Genomic DNA, 16,223 nt, shown 5'->3' on the forward strand with positions numbered 1-16,223 from the left:
AGTTCTCTGACCACAGCTGGAACTCAGGGCCTGGCAGTACAAGCACTTGAGCCCAGACCGATGGATAGACAGGAAATTCCCAAACATGTTTTTTCCCCTTTTCATTTTCTTCAAGGTGCCTAATAAAGATAATCTCTTAATTTTAAAGTAGTAGAATTTTACCAATCTTTGCAATTAGTCTAATGTCTTAAGAAATCCTTTCTTATCCCAATATTCTTTCTTTACATAGTTGAGAGCAGAAACACGGGAATGTTCTCCATCCAATTCGTTTCTCTTCCCAATGTTCTCTTTGTATGTTTCTCTCCTTGAATGAGACTTTCCTTTTTTAATATTCTGGGTTTCATTACACAAACACGGAAGTAAAAATCTCAAAGGATAACTAAAGTTAGCCAGCAGCGAATAAGATGACCAGAATTGAATTCTTTTTCCCTCTTATAATTCCAAAGCAGAGCAGAACAGTATCAGAGAACTGAAATATGAGGGCAGAATTATGTGAATACTGGTTATGCTTCCCAGCAGCCATATTAAATTATTCTTATTTTGAACTAGTGCCAAAGTAAAGACAGACTTTAAAATATCTTTAATAATAAAACTTAAGCAGAGTTAACAGAGCTGTAATTCACTCGATCCTTCATGGAAATCTGGCTAGCACTGCTTCGTAGCTTAATAATGAGCGTTACCTGTGCCCGCTTTTCCATATCCTGGCAAGTGCCTAGCTGTTCTTCCATTGCAACTCTGATTTGCCGTGCCTCGTACTCCAGCTGCCTTCTGGTCATATCTGTTTGTAAGGAAAACTAAAACCACAAATAAAATGGAAATGTGAGGGTCTTGTGTTTATCAGTAAAAATGAAAAAGCATATAAGTACCAATAAAGAAAATGAATGAACAAATACATAATTGTTATATATGAGAAAATTACTTTTTACTCTAAGAAGTCCTAAAACTTGATCAGTGCGAGGCTCAGCCTGGGTTTCTGATGTGAAGAGTTGAAACACTTTTATTGCCCCACAGTCACCAACAGTTTTAATTAAATTGTACAAGCTCTTTAAAATGTATATGTATATACTGGTCCAGTTAAGGTCAGCCTATTTTTAGTTACAATTCTTCTGCCCTGAAAAAGCACTACTTTGAATTATTAAAAATTAGAATATTAATGTGGACAAAATAGAAAAATCAAGAATCAGGTCCATCATCCTTAAGTTGATACCTCACTTTAGGATTGTTATATACATATAGACTAAACAGAGAACTTTCCCACATGTAAAATGAAGAAGATAGAATAAAGAAAAGCTTTTGTATAATACAATCATAAATTGAGAGATAACACAAACTTTTTGGTAAAAATATAAATATGAACCAAAGTTGAAACAAACCAAAAAAAGTACTTCTTCATGGAGTGGGTGTTAGTACATTCAAAACTTCATTAGCCCTCTAACTACAATTCCAGATGCTGTGGTAACTGCTAGGTATAAAAAATGAGGGAAAAGAGAAGGCAAAGAAACTTACAAAGACACGCTCCAAGGCTAAAAAACGACCAGGCGAAATGACAGGTGACAGTTATAATGGACCATGAAGGGAATAATCAAGCGCTGTAGATTTTTCATGCTCTATAAGTCCAATCAAAAGCTGCATGTGGACAATTCCCCGCAGGTCCAGGGGTTAGGACTCCATGCGCTCACTGTCAAGGGCACAGGTCTGATCCCTGATCAAGAAACTGAGACCCTACATACATACACACACATACTCACACACACCCACACACAAAAGCTGCATGTGTACGTGTCTGACTCAGAATAACATCCTGTAGGCCTAAGAATCCCAAAGTGCGTTGTCAGGTAAGTTAGAGGACCTTTCACCCTTTTCTCTTGCAATATACAGATGGCACACGCAGAATGTGTTCCTATACGCATATCCACATTATGTGCTCCAACACAGTTGAAACAGTCTGCATGCTGTGAGTCATGTTATAAGTACAGCGAGTCAGTTATAACTACACTTATTTGTCCTCCACTTCTAAAAATCCCTTGCACAAAAGGCTGAAGATGACACATTATGCTACAATAATGTGGTTTATATCTGATGTTTTAAGCAATGCCTAGTAACCTGATAAGTATTTCCATATGAAATCATTCTCAACCTGCCTTCCCAATATAAAATAAAAATTTTGTGAATTTAAAAATATTTATGAAATATAAGCAATTTACATTTGCTAATGTTGCCTAATGGTCTATAATGTCTTACATATCCTCTTAAATAAATGTGAATGACTATATGGTAAATTAATATGGGAATGATTTGACAACTGATCTTTGTTTCAGGTATTAACCGATTGCTCTCGAACTGTTTCATACACAACTGCATGCAGACAGCTGGACTCTAAATATTGTACATTTTAATCACCAAAGTGAATGTTAAGCAAAACACCACTTTAACATTAAGAGCAAATATCCCTCCAAACCCTCCTGAGCTCCTAATCCTCACGCGTCAACACTCTCTATGAACTGTTCTTTCATTTGTCGTGTCTCCTGAGCTCCCAAAATGATGTTAAGGACGTTGTCAGGAAGGGAGATTCTTTCCCTCTCACAAACCTGGGTAAGTTTGTGCTCAGGAGGCTGAGCACTAGTTCTAGCTCCTGCCAGACAATGCCCACGCAGGAAACTGATTAACTGTGTGTTTTGGAAAAGGTTTTTCCTTCGTTGTACTTTTTCTTTTATTATGTCCTCTCAAAACTTTATTAGAAAATGAAAAATCTAAGTTAAGAGTGGAAGATTAATTTTAATTGGCCTATTAAATTGTTTTAAAATTTATGGGTGACAGTTAAAGTCTTATTTAAAATTATTAATGTATTTCAGAAATGTTCTTATACGTGTCACCCCATAAATAAAACAGTTAACTTGGAGAGGCTCAGTGGGGAGGGAGAGGCTGACAGAATTAAGTTATTTTTTACATAGTTCTATTAGCAAAACAAACAACTTTTAGTGCTTGCAAAAAGCCCTAACATCTGTGCCAACAACTACTGTCATTTACAATAACTAGAATAGGACTCAACTTATCTCAAAGATACTTTCATTGCAAAAACCATCTGGCACGAGTCCTGTAATATAGTTCAAAAAACAGACAGATGGTGAAAAACATTTCTACAGAGTATCTTTGGTAATTCAACACATCTAATAAAAAACCTAGTTGAATCCTGAATCTTTTAGTTGTATCATCTTTATATACAAAATTCACTGACTATATATTTATGTTGAAGTTGGATAAAACATATTATAGTTTACAAATAACTATATAGTTATAAACTTAGATATACTTTCAGATATAAAAATAAGTTATTTTGTCAAGTTACTTACATTTTCAGTTAAAGGAAGGCTATCTATTCTTTTAGTGAGATTCTGAAGTTGAGCATAATACCAGTCTTTTTCCTTTTCTTCTTTGTCAAGGTCAGCAAGAAGCAATGATCTGTTTTTCAAAAAAAATTTAAGTTTACACAATGCTAATACAGAACACATAACAGCAACTCTAAGCTATAACTGTAATGTTTTCTAGTTAAAGTAATATAATGAATCAGTAAGAATTTTACTAATTTGAGATTTCTGAAGGTGGGACTTAGATTATAATCATTAAAATTTGAATATTAAAAGTTTTAAACTTTTTCAGCTAAATAAGATGGCAACCATTCTTACTAGAATATTTACATTCTAACCAAATGCTTTCTTCACATTTATTTACAATCTAAGAATTTGATGTTGGTATACAGTAAAAAGTACAGATTTAATAAAACTCAGATATAAGAATAAAAAGTATAATAAAGAAGCAAAGAAAAGCAGTAATTATGCAAAAAAGAAATCTAGAGTATAGGGAACTATTGCATGTAGCTTTCAGCTTCTTATTGGTCAAAATAAGAAATATATTATCACTGTGCAATAAGAGGAGGTTGTTCTGAGGGAGAGAAACATTTTCTTAGGCTTGAAATCTGAAGATGAACTTGTTACATAATTTGTGACAACCCAATCGATGATGTCCTCAATTACAACCTATATCAATACTCTATACCTGATCAATATAAACATAAATGCAAAATAAAGTGTTAAGAGGAAAAAATCAGTAGGCACAAGAAGTATTAAAGATCCTGCATGGCTCAGAGGGTAAAGTGTCTGCCTGCAAGGCAGGAGACATGGGTTCGATCCCTGGGTTGGGAAGATCCCCTGGAGAAGGAAATGGCAACCCACTCCAGTACTCTTGCCTAGAAAATCCCATGGACAGAGAAGCCTGGTAGACTACAGTCCGTGGGATCGCAAAGAGTCGGACACGACTGAGCGACTTCACTTTCACTTTCACAAGAAGTATATGATCTATGTCTTTTTGTGTGACTCCTTCCCTAAGCGACCACTATTATTCTCTTATATTTATTTCCAGAGACATTCTATAAAAATGAAAGAATGTATGTGTGTGTATGTACACGTACATTTTAAAACATAAATAATAGCATATTATTAGCTGTGTTGTCTTATAACTTTTTACCACTTAAAGCCTATCTTGGAGATCATTCTTGTATCAGAATATAAAAAGGTTCTATGTGTTTTTCTGCTAGCTGCAAAGATATTTATGAATCCATACAAGAGTAAATAGTAACTGATTCTACGTTAGAGGGCATTTAGGGTCTTTTTTTTTTTTCCCATTTAGGGTCTTTCTAATCTTTTGCTATTATAAATAGTGCTCCACTGAATATCCTTATAAGTAACTTCATTGTACAAATATGCAAGCATGTATAGACGACAAATTCCTAGGATATGTAAATTTTTAACTTACTGTCCTTACTAGATATTGTACCAATTTATGCTTCTGCCACCTTTGACAATCTAAATGCTTTATCAAACTTTTAAGATTCTTTTACATTTCTAGGGTTTAAAAAATGGTGTATCATTATGGACTTCCTGGTTTTTGGCCATGCTGCAGAGCCAGACCATGGATGGAACCCCAGCTCGCGGCATTAGAAGTGCAGAGTCCTAACCACTAGACCAAAAGGGAATTTCCTATTACTAAGGTTTTAATTTGATTTCTTTTAGTATGGGTAAGGGTAAACATTTTTCCAAGTTTAAAATCCATTTTTATTTCCTTTTCTGTGGCTTTTTCTTATTTACAGGACCTCTTCTGCATTAAGAATGATAGTACTCTGTCAGTTATAAATGTTATTTTCTCAGTTAATCACTTGAATATGAAGATATTTTTTATTACAGCTTCTGGGCTTTGCTCTTACTGAGTCATTCCCCACTCTGACTCTGTTATTAACACTTTAAAATTCTGTTTGATTATATTTTCTTGATGAGTATGTATGAATGTATGTGGAAAGTTCTACTGTTGCTAAACTTTCCTTTCTTTACTGAGAAGCAACTTGAAAAATAAGAAATAAGCCTTCACTTTTTGCTGTGGCAACCTCAGTAGCGGGGGAATTCATGGGAAGAAGCCAGATCCTGGTTACGATGTACCAACCTGAGGCAGAGGTGTTGACCAATGAGAAGCTGCCCTCTCCCTTCCATTTTTGACAATAGGAGCAGGAGAAAGCAGTGCAGAAATCCTGAACCCCTTTCACAGGCTGGGTATTACAACTAGCAAAAAAATGAGATCTGATCCTATTTTTAAATGATCCCTGATGAGCACCTGCAGGACCTACCAGGACTAAGGCAAGGAAACAAGGGATAGAGGGAGATGCTATTTCTTCTGATTCAGTTCAGTTCAGTAGCTCAGTCATGTCTGACTCTTCGCAACCCCATGAATCGCAGCACGCCAGGCCTCCCTGTCCATCACCAGCTCCCGGAGTTCACCCAAACTCATGTGCATCGAGTCGGTGATGCCATCTAACCATCTCATCCTCTGTCATCCCCTTCTCCTCCTGTCCCCAATCCCTCCCAGCATCAGAGTCTTTTCCAATGAATCAACTCTTCGCATGAGATGGCCAAAGTACTGGAGTTTCAGCTTAAGCGTCATTCCTTCCAAAGAAATCCCAGGGCTAATCTCCTTCAGAATGGACTGGTTGGATCTCCTTGCAGTCCAAGGGACTCTCAAGAGTCTTCTCCAACACCACAGTTCAAAAGCATCAATTCTTTGGCACTCAGCCTTCTTCACAGTCCAACTCTCACATCCATACATCACCACTGTAAAAACCATAGCCTTGACTAGACGGACCTTTGTTGGCAAAGTCATGTCTCTGCTTTTGAATATGCTGTCTAGGTTGGTCATAACTTTCCTTCCAAGGAGTAAAAGTCTTTTAATTTCATGGCTGCAGTCACCATCTGCAGTGATTTTGGAGCCCCCCAAAATAAAGCCTGATGCTGTTTCCACTGTTTCCCCATCTATTTCCCATGAAGTGATGGGACCAGATGCCATGATCTTAGTTTTCTGAATGTTGAGCTTTAAGCCAACTTTTTCACTCTCTTTCACTTTCATCAAGGGGCTTTTTAGTTCCTCTTCACTTTCTGCCATAAGGGTGGTGTGTCATCTGCATATCTGAGGTTATTGATATTTCTCCCGGCAATCTTGATTCCAGCTTGTGCTTCTCCAGCCCAGCGTTTGGCATGATGTACTCTGCATATAAGTTAAATAAGCAGGGTGACAATATACAGCCTTGACGTACTCCTTTTCCTATCTGGAACCAGTCTGTTGTTCTATGTCCAGTTCTAACTGTTGCTTCCTGACCTGCATATAGGTTTCTCAAGAGGCAGGTCAGGTGGTCTAGTATTCCCATCTCTTTCAGAATTTTCCACAGTTTATTGTGATCCACACAGTCAAAGGTTTTGGCATAGTCAATAAAGCAGAAATAGATGTTTTTCTGGAACTCTCTTGCTTTTTCTGATTAGTCTTCAATAAATTGGCTTATTTAATCAAGATCTGGGTGCTAAAAGTGCTCAAATGAATAAGCTAATTTTAGCGATGGTACTGGAGTAAGAAAAATGTTAAGGAGAATAGGGCCAAGTTGTTGCTATCAAGTTTAAGACTGAACTCTGGCAAAATGCTCTTGCTTGCGAAGCCAAAGTCAAGAGCCAACGTGGTAACAAGTGGTTAACTGACAGGAGTTGATCTTATGACTCATACCACAGTATTTAAGGCTCAAAACTGATAGGAAGCTGGTGGGTCTTTATCATTTAGCAGATTAAAGGCTTGTTTAGTGACTGTCAACAGTCTTCTTTAAAATGTAAATGTTAGGTAGGAAGTTAGACAGGAACAACAAGGGGAGGCCTGGCTGAAAGGGATGCAAGCTGATCTCTGAACATCCCTGACACACTCATGAGCGCTCACAGATGTTACAAAATAACCAGAGACTTTTCAACTACTGCACATGGGCCCTGGGCACACAGTGGATACAAAACAACCAGGGGGGCTTCTCCAAGTAACCTTAAGGCAGTTAGGAGGCCATTAAGGGCTCATGAATATTCTACATCTAATTATAAGATGGACTTAGGGGAAGACATATGGTAAGGCATAACAACACAGCCTGCTGTTACATAACTTGAAATTGTCAAATGGCCTTGAGTGTATGACCATTTGCATTCCTCTCGTTGATTTGTGGTGGGTACAAGCCCTACTCTGCACCAGGCGTAACCAAGAGGAGGAGACTGGACATATAATAAAAGGGGAGCCAAGAGGGATCAACTGGAAAGATGGGGAGGGCTCCTTCGGGAGTATCTCACTAGGAAAAGATCTGTCTGCTTGAGCTGCACTGAGCTGCAACTTGTCTGATGTTCCACACCTTTTGGTCCATTGCTCCACATTTTTATTGCGATGAGACAAGAACCAAGGAAGATAAATAAACTGACCTGACATAAATTTCATGTCTTCTTAGTCCTCTAGCTAACTCAGGATCATCTAGAAGAACATGGCACATGTATCAGGCATTTAAATATTTGTTAAAAAGTATTAATGGCTAATGTGACAATAACTATTTGAGTGTATCAGATATAGAGTACTAAGCAGTTGTTTTAAAATATCTAATTTCATCCTCACAACATATTTTAACTGGAAAACTGAGGTTCAAAAAGGTCATGGAGCTTCCCTGGCGGTACAGTGGTTAAGAATCCTCCTGCCAATGCAGGGACACGGGTTTGACCCCTGGTCCTGGAAGATCCCACGTGCCCAGAGGTAACTAAGCCCACGCGTCACAACTACTGAAGCCTGTGCTCCCTACAGCCCGAGTGCAGAACAAGCCCCCATTCTCTGCAACCAGAGAAAGCACCTGTGCAGCAAGGAATACCCAACACGGTCAAAAATAAAAGTAAATTAAGAAAAAAAAAGGGTATGGATCTGGGCTTCAGTTCTGGCTTGACTATTTTCTAACACTTACCTCACTTAAACTTACTGTATCTATAGGTAATACAGAGAACAAGAAAAAAAGATACAGAGATAGTTTCTATGACTTAAGGGATGTCTGGAAAGAAAGAGTAGAAAAACAGAGGGGGTAAAATCATCAAAGAAATAACAGAATTTTCAAAAGTTGAAGAAAATAAATCCTAGACCTATTCAAACTATCAGTCAAGTACAAGAGCAAAATACAGGTTTTGTCACATAAACAAGGGCTAAATTTACCTTCAAACAATGATGAGAACCAGGAGGACACAAGATATTGAGAACTACAAACACACACACACACACACACTCTTTGTGAATAAAATCAGGCCTTTGTCACATAAAGCAAAGTAAGTTCCTAGGAAAACTGGCACGCTCATATGCCTCTTAACAGCTCAAAGAGGACAAAGTGCTGGAAGAATGTATACTCCAGTTAGCTTCTGATTTTTCAGGACAGTGTTTCCTAGACTCTCAGAAACAGTCCTGGTTCAATATATGAAACAGAGATTCATTTAAACTCAAGAAATTAAAGAAAGCTTAACACTATTTCTGGCCCATGATTATTGTTATTTTTAGAGATGGTCACATCTAAAACCAGAGAGAAAGTAGTAAAAGGTCTTTTGCCTCTCAATGAGATATGCTGGGTATTTTCCATATGTTAATATCCATTGTTCATAACTCCACAAGGTAGAACCATATTCCTATTTTACAGAAGGAAATGACACAAAAATTTAAAGACTTGACCAAGGTCCCAGAGAATTTATACATTTGTACATTTATGCAAATTAAGATTTATGAATTTGAGTATTTCTTGAAAGTCCAATAGAACTTTTAGGAATATAAATATAATATGGTATCGATCATGCATAAAGGAATTTATAATCTTACAGGAGGTACAAAAATACTTGACAAAGTTTTTGGTAACTATATATTCTGATACTTGTGAGATGATTTTAAGTTCAAGAAGAAAAGAATTAACATACTAGCTCTTAGAAACAAGAATTGATTCTGTATCAAGCAACATTTTTTTAAGAAACCAAAACTGATAAATTGTTTCACTTGTTTAATAATGGAAACCAGTCAGCTTATACTGAATCTGGTAGCTATTTAATTCATTTGAAAAGATAACGGAAAAGTCAATCAAAACTCAGTTACATATTTTAGCCACTGTGATTATGTGTACTATTTGTACATTATTCAATGTACAGAGCATTTGAGCATTAGAATCCCAAGAAACTGCCTCCTTCACATTTTTAGATGTAAGATAAGGACAATCAGTAATACACTGCTTTGAGACAATAAATGGAAAATGCTCTCTAGTGCTGCTTGTGATCACCCACCACACACGCTTCATAATTCCTGTTTTGTATTGTCACAAAATGACAAAATCTAGCAAAAATTAGAGTATAAAAGTTTACTACTTAATGAAGAAAAGTTACCTCTCTTTTTCAAGTTCTTCTAAATAACCGGTATTTTCTCTGCTTCCATTTACAAACCCTCTTCTTGGAAATGAACCCATAGGAACAGGACTGCACTCTCCTGAGCGACTAGATACAGATCCTTCTCGGCTTCCGTAAGAACGGAGGGACATTTTGGACCGTAGTTTCACTCCAGGGAAATTACTGCTATCTAAGTTAAGTTCTAAATAAAATACAGACAAGTTTTTATAAAACAACTGCTTTAAGTGATCTAAAATATTCCTAATGTAATTATATTACCTTTTAATAATGAAACCTTAGGTTCACATTTCAACCCTCAAATTTTAAACCACTTTATATATATATAAATACATTATATATATCACATAAAGTATGCAGGAGTACTAAATTATGGCAGTTATTGAGCAGCAGATCTATAGAGGGACAGAGGGAATCCTTATCACAAATGCTGATGCTCAGAGAAATTCACTGACTACTGGTTCTATAAAAGAAATGTCCTGAAAAAAACCCAGGCCAAAGCACATATAAAAGGGTACACTTGTGGTGGTGACCTTTTGCAATATACACAAATACGTGTCATTAATAAAAAGAAGTGTTCACCTTTTGGTATACAGACCTGCAACTTTAGATTTCTATCAGAGAAAGCCTCAAATGTATATGAGTGAATGAACAATTATTTAGGAACAGAACAGCTAAACTTTCCCTCCAAGATAGCTTGAATCAGTCCGGTGGAAAAAAAGTATGTTAAAGAAAAATTAGACAGAATGTCCTTTCTTAGATTCCTACTAGGTAATAATATACTTGGGGATCCAAAGGTAATTTCTCTGCCCACCTTCAATTACAATTAAACTTAGCTGATTTGATATTTGAATTTTTAAGTAATAAAACAAGAAAGACATTCTTTCAAAATTCTATTAAAAATGGCTTAAAATCAGTGTGTGTATGTGTGTGTGTGTATGCACAAAGATAAAGCACTTCTATTCTGAATGGAACAAAGAAAGGCACTGACTCCTTCAAATGAAGCAATGGGTCCAGTCTATAGCATAAAGCTTAATAAAGGCCTACTTAATGACTGGCAGAAGAGCAATGCATTTTAGAAAGAGCTGAAAATTGTAAAGAAAGGTATCTAAAATAGTTTATTTAAAGGCAGTTAAATGTTTTAACTGGAAAAATGACAAGCAAATAGACTGTTTACATATTTGTACTTAAAAAATTACATCCTAATGCATTAGGCTAAGAAAATCCAACACCAACATTCTAATCAAGAGAAGCATTATTTGGATATATACACCTAAAGATGACAACTGGAGCTTAAAAAATTACTTTAAAACATTTTTTAAAAATTTACCTTTAAGACGCTCTAATAAATCAATCTGTCCAGAAGAAGCCATAGCTTCATCTTCAATACTTCCTTGTAGTTGTTTAAGTACTTCCTGTAAAAAAGAACACAGTATCTCAGTATGACAAAATTCTAAATAACTTTTTGAAGATATGATTTTAAGTTTCTTGGCATTTAGGTCTGCTGGGGGAAAAAAGTTATTTCAGATCTATCTGAAAACATATAAAATGCAAAGTACTTTACAGATACTATCTATTACTAATTATAAATAATAAATTACAGCCCAATGACAACACTGATACTTTGTGACAATGGTGATTACAAGTAGTCTCCACACAGTATACACAGGATAGTTAAGATATGTTATTTGTAACTTCTGAAAGAACAAAACAAGGTGGATTACTCTCATTTTTCAGATAGACCAACTGAGACTCAAAGATTTGCTGAAGACACAAAAACTAAACTTGTACCAACATGGCCATGGAAGACAGCAAATTAACACATTATGCTGTTTTATTTAACACCCCAATTGATACCAAGCATTTATGTACTCAACTTATATACATTCTACTAGTACACTGATTTATAGTCAGCAGATAGTTAAATGACTGTACGCTGTCTCCCAACTTTTGATCCATTACGTCCTTTCCCATCTAAAGCCTTCTCATAACAAATTTTTGTCAGAGAACGTTAAAAACTTTCACTTCCTACTAGTTTTTCTGTATGTTCCTTAACAATAATTTATATGTATTTTTACATTTACATATTCTGAGGCATCCCATTCTAGTTCATAACAAAATCTTTGCTGGCCAAGTAGGATTCCAAATGCAAAACAATGTATTTGAACAGTTACAATCCTACAGCTATGGGCAGTGTTCCTCTATGTGAAAAAGGATCCGTAAATAGATTGAAAAGGAAACCTGTCAAGAAGAGTAAATATAGTAAAGACTATGTCAGTGGTTTCAGAGAAGGCAATGGCACCCCACTCCAGTACTCTTTTCTGGAAAATCCCACGGACGGAGGAGCCTGGTAGGCTGCAGTCCATGGGGTCGCCAAGAGTTGGACATGACTGAGCGACTTCACTTTCACTTTTCACTTTCATGCATTGGAGAAGGCAATGGCAACCCACTCCAGTGTTCTTGCCTGGGGAATTCCAGGGATGGGGGAGCCTGGTGGGCTGCTGTCTATGGGGTCGCACAGAGTTGGACACGACTGAAGCAACTTAGCATGTCAGTGGTTTACCTTGACAGTCACATTAGAAGCATTAAGAAAAGAATTCCTATGTTAACAATAAGAAATAGCCTGTGACCTTAATGATCTGCCCTTCATATAAAGACCATGTTGGAAGTTAAAAGGCTTAGATAAGCAGATGTGGGAATATGGAGGTGATTGTTATTTACAGTCAGAAATTATGTCAGTGTATCACAACCGCGAGATAGGAAATAAATTTGCACAGGGATGTCTTTCTTGAATGAATATAGATTGCTACAAACATCAGGACACAATTCTCTTCCATAAAGTTTGAGAATTACCATTGGAGGCTACCTGCAGTTTTCAGGATCCTGAGTCTCCTTCCATCCACTGCTGCTTGCAATTCAATGATCTTTTAATCTTATTTCTTATAATCCCTTGAAGAAGGAAACGGCAACCCACTCCAGCATTCTGGAGAATCCCATGGACGGAGGCGCCTGGTAGGCTACAGTCCACGAAGTCGCAAAGAGTCGGACACGACTGAGCGACTTCACTTTCACATAATCCCTAGTTTCACAATTCAACACTTACCTTTCTCAAGGAACTATCAATGATATGTCTCTAATCCTAACCTCACAACTTCAGACTCATTTTCCCAGTATGACTGATAGATGCTTAACATTCAGTGTGTCTGGATGATATGCACTGTATATGTAAACGTCCAAGCTATCACCCTGTGCCGTTAAATCCTGTTCCTTGCCTTATATCTGTTCAGTTAAATAGCAGTAGCCTTCTTTTCCCTTTCGGCTCAAATCTTCAGCCTCGTGTCTTTCATCTCCCTGATCAGTTATCAATTCTGTATTCTAGGCTTAATATCTCTTATTAGCCATCTCTTTTCTATTCTTATGTCATTATCCTGGCTGTTGACCCCACCAAAACTACTAAAATAATCTCCTAAATGGTCCTACCTTGCACAGGACTAACAGATTAATAAAACTTTTAAAGCACAGCTCTAATCAGGTCTTTCTTTATACATGATCCTTCTCTAGAGCCTATCATCAGGTGTTAACAGTGAGTATTCTATAGAAGTTGGGATTACAAGCAATTTTTGTTTTTGGTTTCCTCATTTTAAAACAACAGATATTATCAAAACAAATATTGTTTTCAGAAAAAGTACAAGCATTTAAGAATTGAAAAGCAACAATTAAAAGAAATCCCTGGCATGTCATAGGACATACACTTAATTTTTGAAAATTAACGGCATATTACTGGTTTTTAAAAAACATATTAAAAATAATAAGGAAAAATTAAAATAACACCAACAGAAATGAAAAGGCCATGTAAATCTGCATGCTCAACAATAAAGGATTAAATAAATTTATGGCATTAGCCAAACAACAGAATATTATACAACTACAAAAATACTAAGTAATACTTAATGACATGAAAAGATGGCTCTATTAAATTAAAAAGCATGCTGCAAAATATGATCCCATTGAATGCATGTCTGCATAAAATGCACAGAGAGAAAAATGACTCTTTGCGACCCCATGAATCACAGCACGCCAGGCCTCCCTGTCCATCACCTACCAACATTAAAAAAAATTTTTTTAATGGGTGAGTTTGATCTCTCTTTGTCTGTATTTCCTAAATTTAAAAAATAGTGAATATACATAACTTGTAAGTTTTAAGTTTCTGTGCATATGGCTAGAAGTCTATTGGTAAAAGCAATAACCATAAAGTAAATAAAATTATTGAAATCTAAAGTTAAAAAAATTAAAATTTCAAAACAGCTATCTTGAAAAGCTACTTATTCCAATGTGTTCTCTTAAATTATTCTTGTAAATTCTGAGTTATGAATCTCAAAAAAATGCAGTTAATTTATAGATCCAGTTACTCTGTCTCAAGATGACACCACCCAGCATGACTACATTCCTACTTTCTTGTGAACAGGTTGTGTCTATTCCATGATAAAAATTAAGCTCATTTCTTTTCTGTTTTACTGAGATAGAATATACATATGAAAAGCACACCAATCTTAAATTTCTTATATAATCCAAGTATCCATGTAATTGCCACCCAGGGAAGACACAGAACATTTCCAGTATCTCAGAAGGTTCCCTTTTGTCCCTTACCAATCAATATTCATTCTCCAGAAGTAACTAGTACTCTGATTTTTGTTACCAGTTAGCATGCTTGTGAATTGCATATAAATGAAGTCACATAGTACACAGTCTTCTGTGTCTTGTGTTTTTTGCTCACCGAAGTCTCTATGACACTCATCCCATGCTACTGTATGTATCAGTTATTTAATACTGTGCAGTTGTCCACTGTATGACTAGATCTCCACTGATACATCCCTTATCCTTTTGATGGACATTTGGGTTGCTGCCAGGTTGGAAGCTATTATGAAGAATGCTACTACGTACATTCCTGCACTTATCTCCAGGTGGACACACGTACTCACTTCTCTTGAATATACATCTGGAGGTTTAAATGCTTAGTCACAGTGATTAACTTTAAAAGAAACTGCTGAATGGTTTTTCAAAGTGTTTGTGCTATTTTATACTCCTACCAGCAAGGTTTAAGTTTGATTCTTCCTAATTATAGATTCCAATTCTCTGTTGAGATTTTCTGACTCTTTATCCATTTAATCCATCATTTTTTCCAAATCATTTAAAATAATTATGTTAAAATCCTTGACTCTTACTTACAATATGTAGATCATCTTGGGATTTGTTTCTATTACCTATTTGCTCTGTTGGTTATCAGTCATTTTCCTATTTCTTTGTATTTCTTGTAACTTTTAACTGTATGCCAGTCATTATGTATACAAGAACAACAAAGACTTGAGATTGGAGTTTCCCTTACAGAGTTTGCCCTTTCTACCACTGGGGTCTGATTTCCTTCAACCAATAACTGAAAATGGGTTGCAGATGCAGTTTAAGTGAAATTCATATGGGATTTCCTAATAGCTCAGTTGGTAAAGAATTCGCCTGCAATGCGGGAGACCTGGGTTCGATCCCTGGGTTTGGAAGATCCTCTGGAGAAGGGAAAGGCTACCCACTCCAATATTGTGGCCTGGAGAATTCCATGGAATGTATAGTCCATGGGGTTGCAAAGGGTTGGACATGACTGAGTGACTTTCCCTTTCGCATCTGATTTGGTTTGCTGAGTTCTTTCAATGTATCTCTTCTCTTAAATTTAGACTAAGGAGACCTGCTATGTGAAAGTATTCCTTTAGCAGGATGTTCCTCCTAACATTCTGCTTCCTAGTCCACCCCAGCATCTTTCCCCTCAACAAGACTCAGCTAACATCCCATGTTTTTGGAGAAAATGTGAGAAACCAGTCATACACTTGGAGCTCCTCTAAACGTCAATACTTCACATATGCCTGTGTGTCTGTCAACAGTGGAGTCTTCATGCCTGTGCCAATGATTAGCAGTCTATCCCCACAATCAGCAAACACCCCTGGGAATAAAATTACTGGTGATCTCAGCTCATCTAGAAAGGGCTCTTTCCTCTTAGGAATTTTAGTTAACATAGTCCTTGATGATTTTACAGTTCTCCAATGTCTTTAAAAGAATGGTTTTTGTTTTTATCCAGTGTTTTCTAGTTGCTGCGGTAGGGCTGATTAATTGCTTGGAGCTGCATACTGAATACAGCCTAAAAAGAAGTCCTTAATTTCAAAGAGGTTTTTAAAAGAAAATGCTACACAACTACAAAGCAATTCCAAACAAAATATTTCACAAGAATGTTTTGAGAAATGATGGTTTTTTAAATTAATATGTAATTTTAAAGGAGAGAATACTCATTTGTATTTATAAATTCTGGAAGTTTGGTTTTACAAAATCGTATGCTGCTGCTGCTGCTGCTAAGTTGCTTCAGTTGTGTCCGACTCTGTGTGACCCTATAGA

At 36.4% G+C, this 16,223-nt stretch overlaps 1 protein-coding gene across 10 annotated transcripts in view; it reads right to left on the reverse strand.

The window, feature by feature from the left end:
• Positions 1–16,223, reverse strand: part of APC (APC regulator of WNT signaling pathway) — a 131,681-nt gene that overhangs the window by 54,513 nt on the left and 60,945 nt on the right. For 9 of the 10 annotated variants that reach the window (XM_070377180.1, XM_070377175.1, XM_070377182.1 and 6 more), the window contains 4 exons: positions 11,125–11,209; positions 9,777–9,978; positions 3,351–3,459; positions 681–794 (listed from right to left, as the gene is read on the reverse strand). In XM_070377180.1, coding sequence (XP_070233281.1) covers positions 681–794; positions 3,351–3,459; positions 9,777–9,978; positions 11,125–11,209 — 510 coding nt within the window. Of the gene's footprint in view, positions 1–680; positions 795–3,350; positions 3,460–9,776; positions 9,979–11,124; positions 11,210–16,223 lie in introns of those variants that run through there. The other variant, XM_070377184.1, reaches the window with a different exon arrangement.

This window comes from Bos mutus, chromosome 10 (assembly GCF_027580195.1).
Source record: "Bos mutus isolate GX-2022 chromosome 10, NWIPB_WYAK_1.1, whole genome shotgun sequence".
Lineage (NCBI taxonomy): Eukaryota > Metazoa > Chordata > Mammalia > Artiodactyla > Bovidae > Bos > Bos mutus.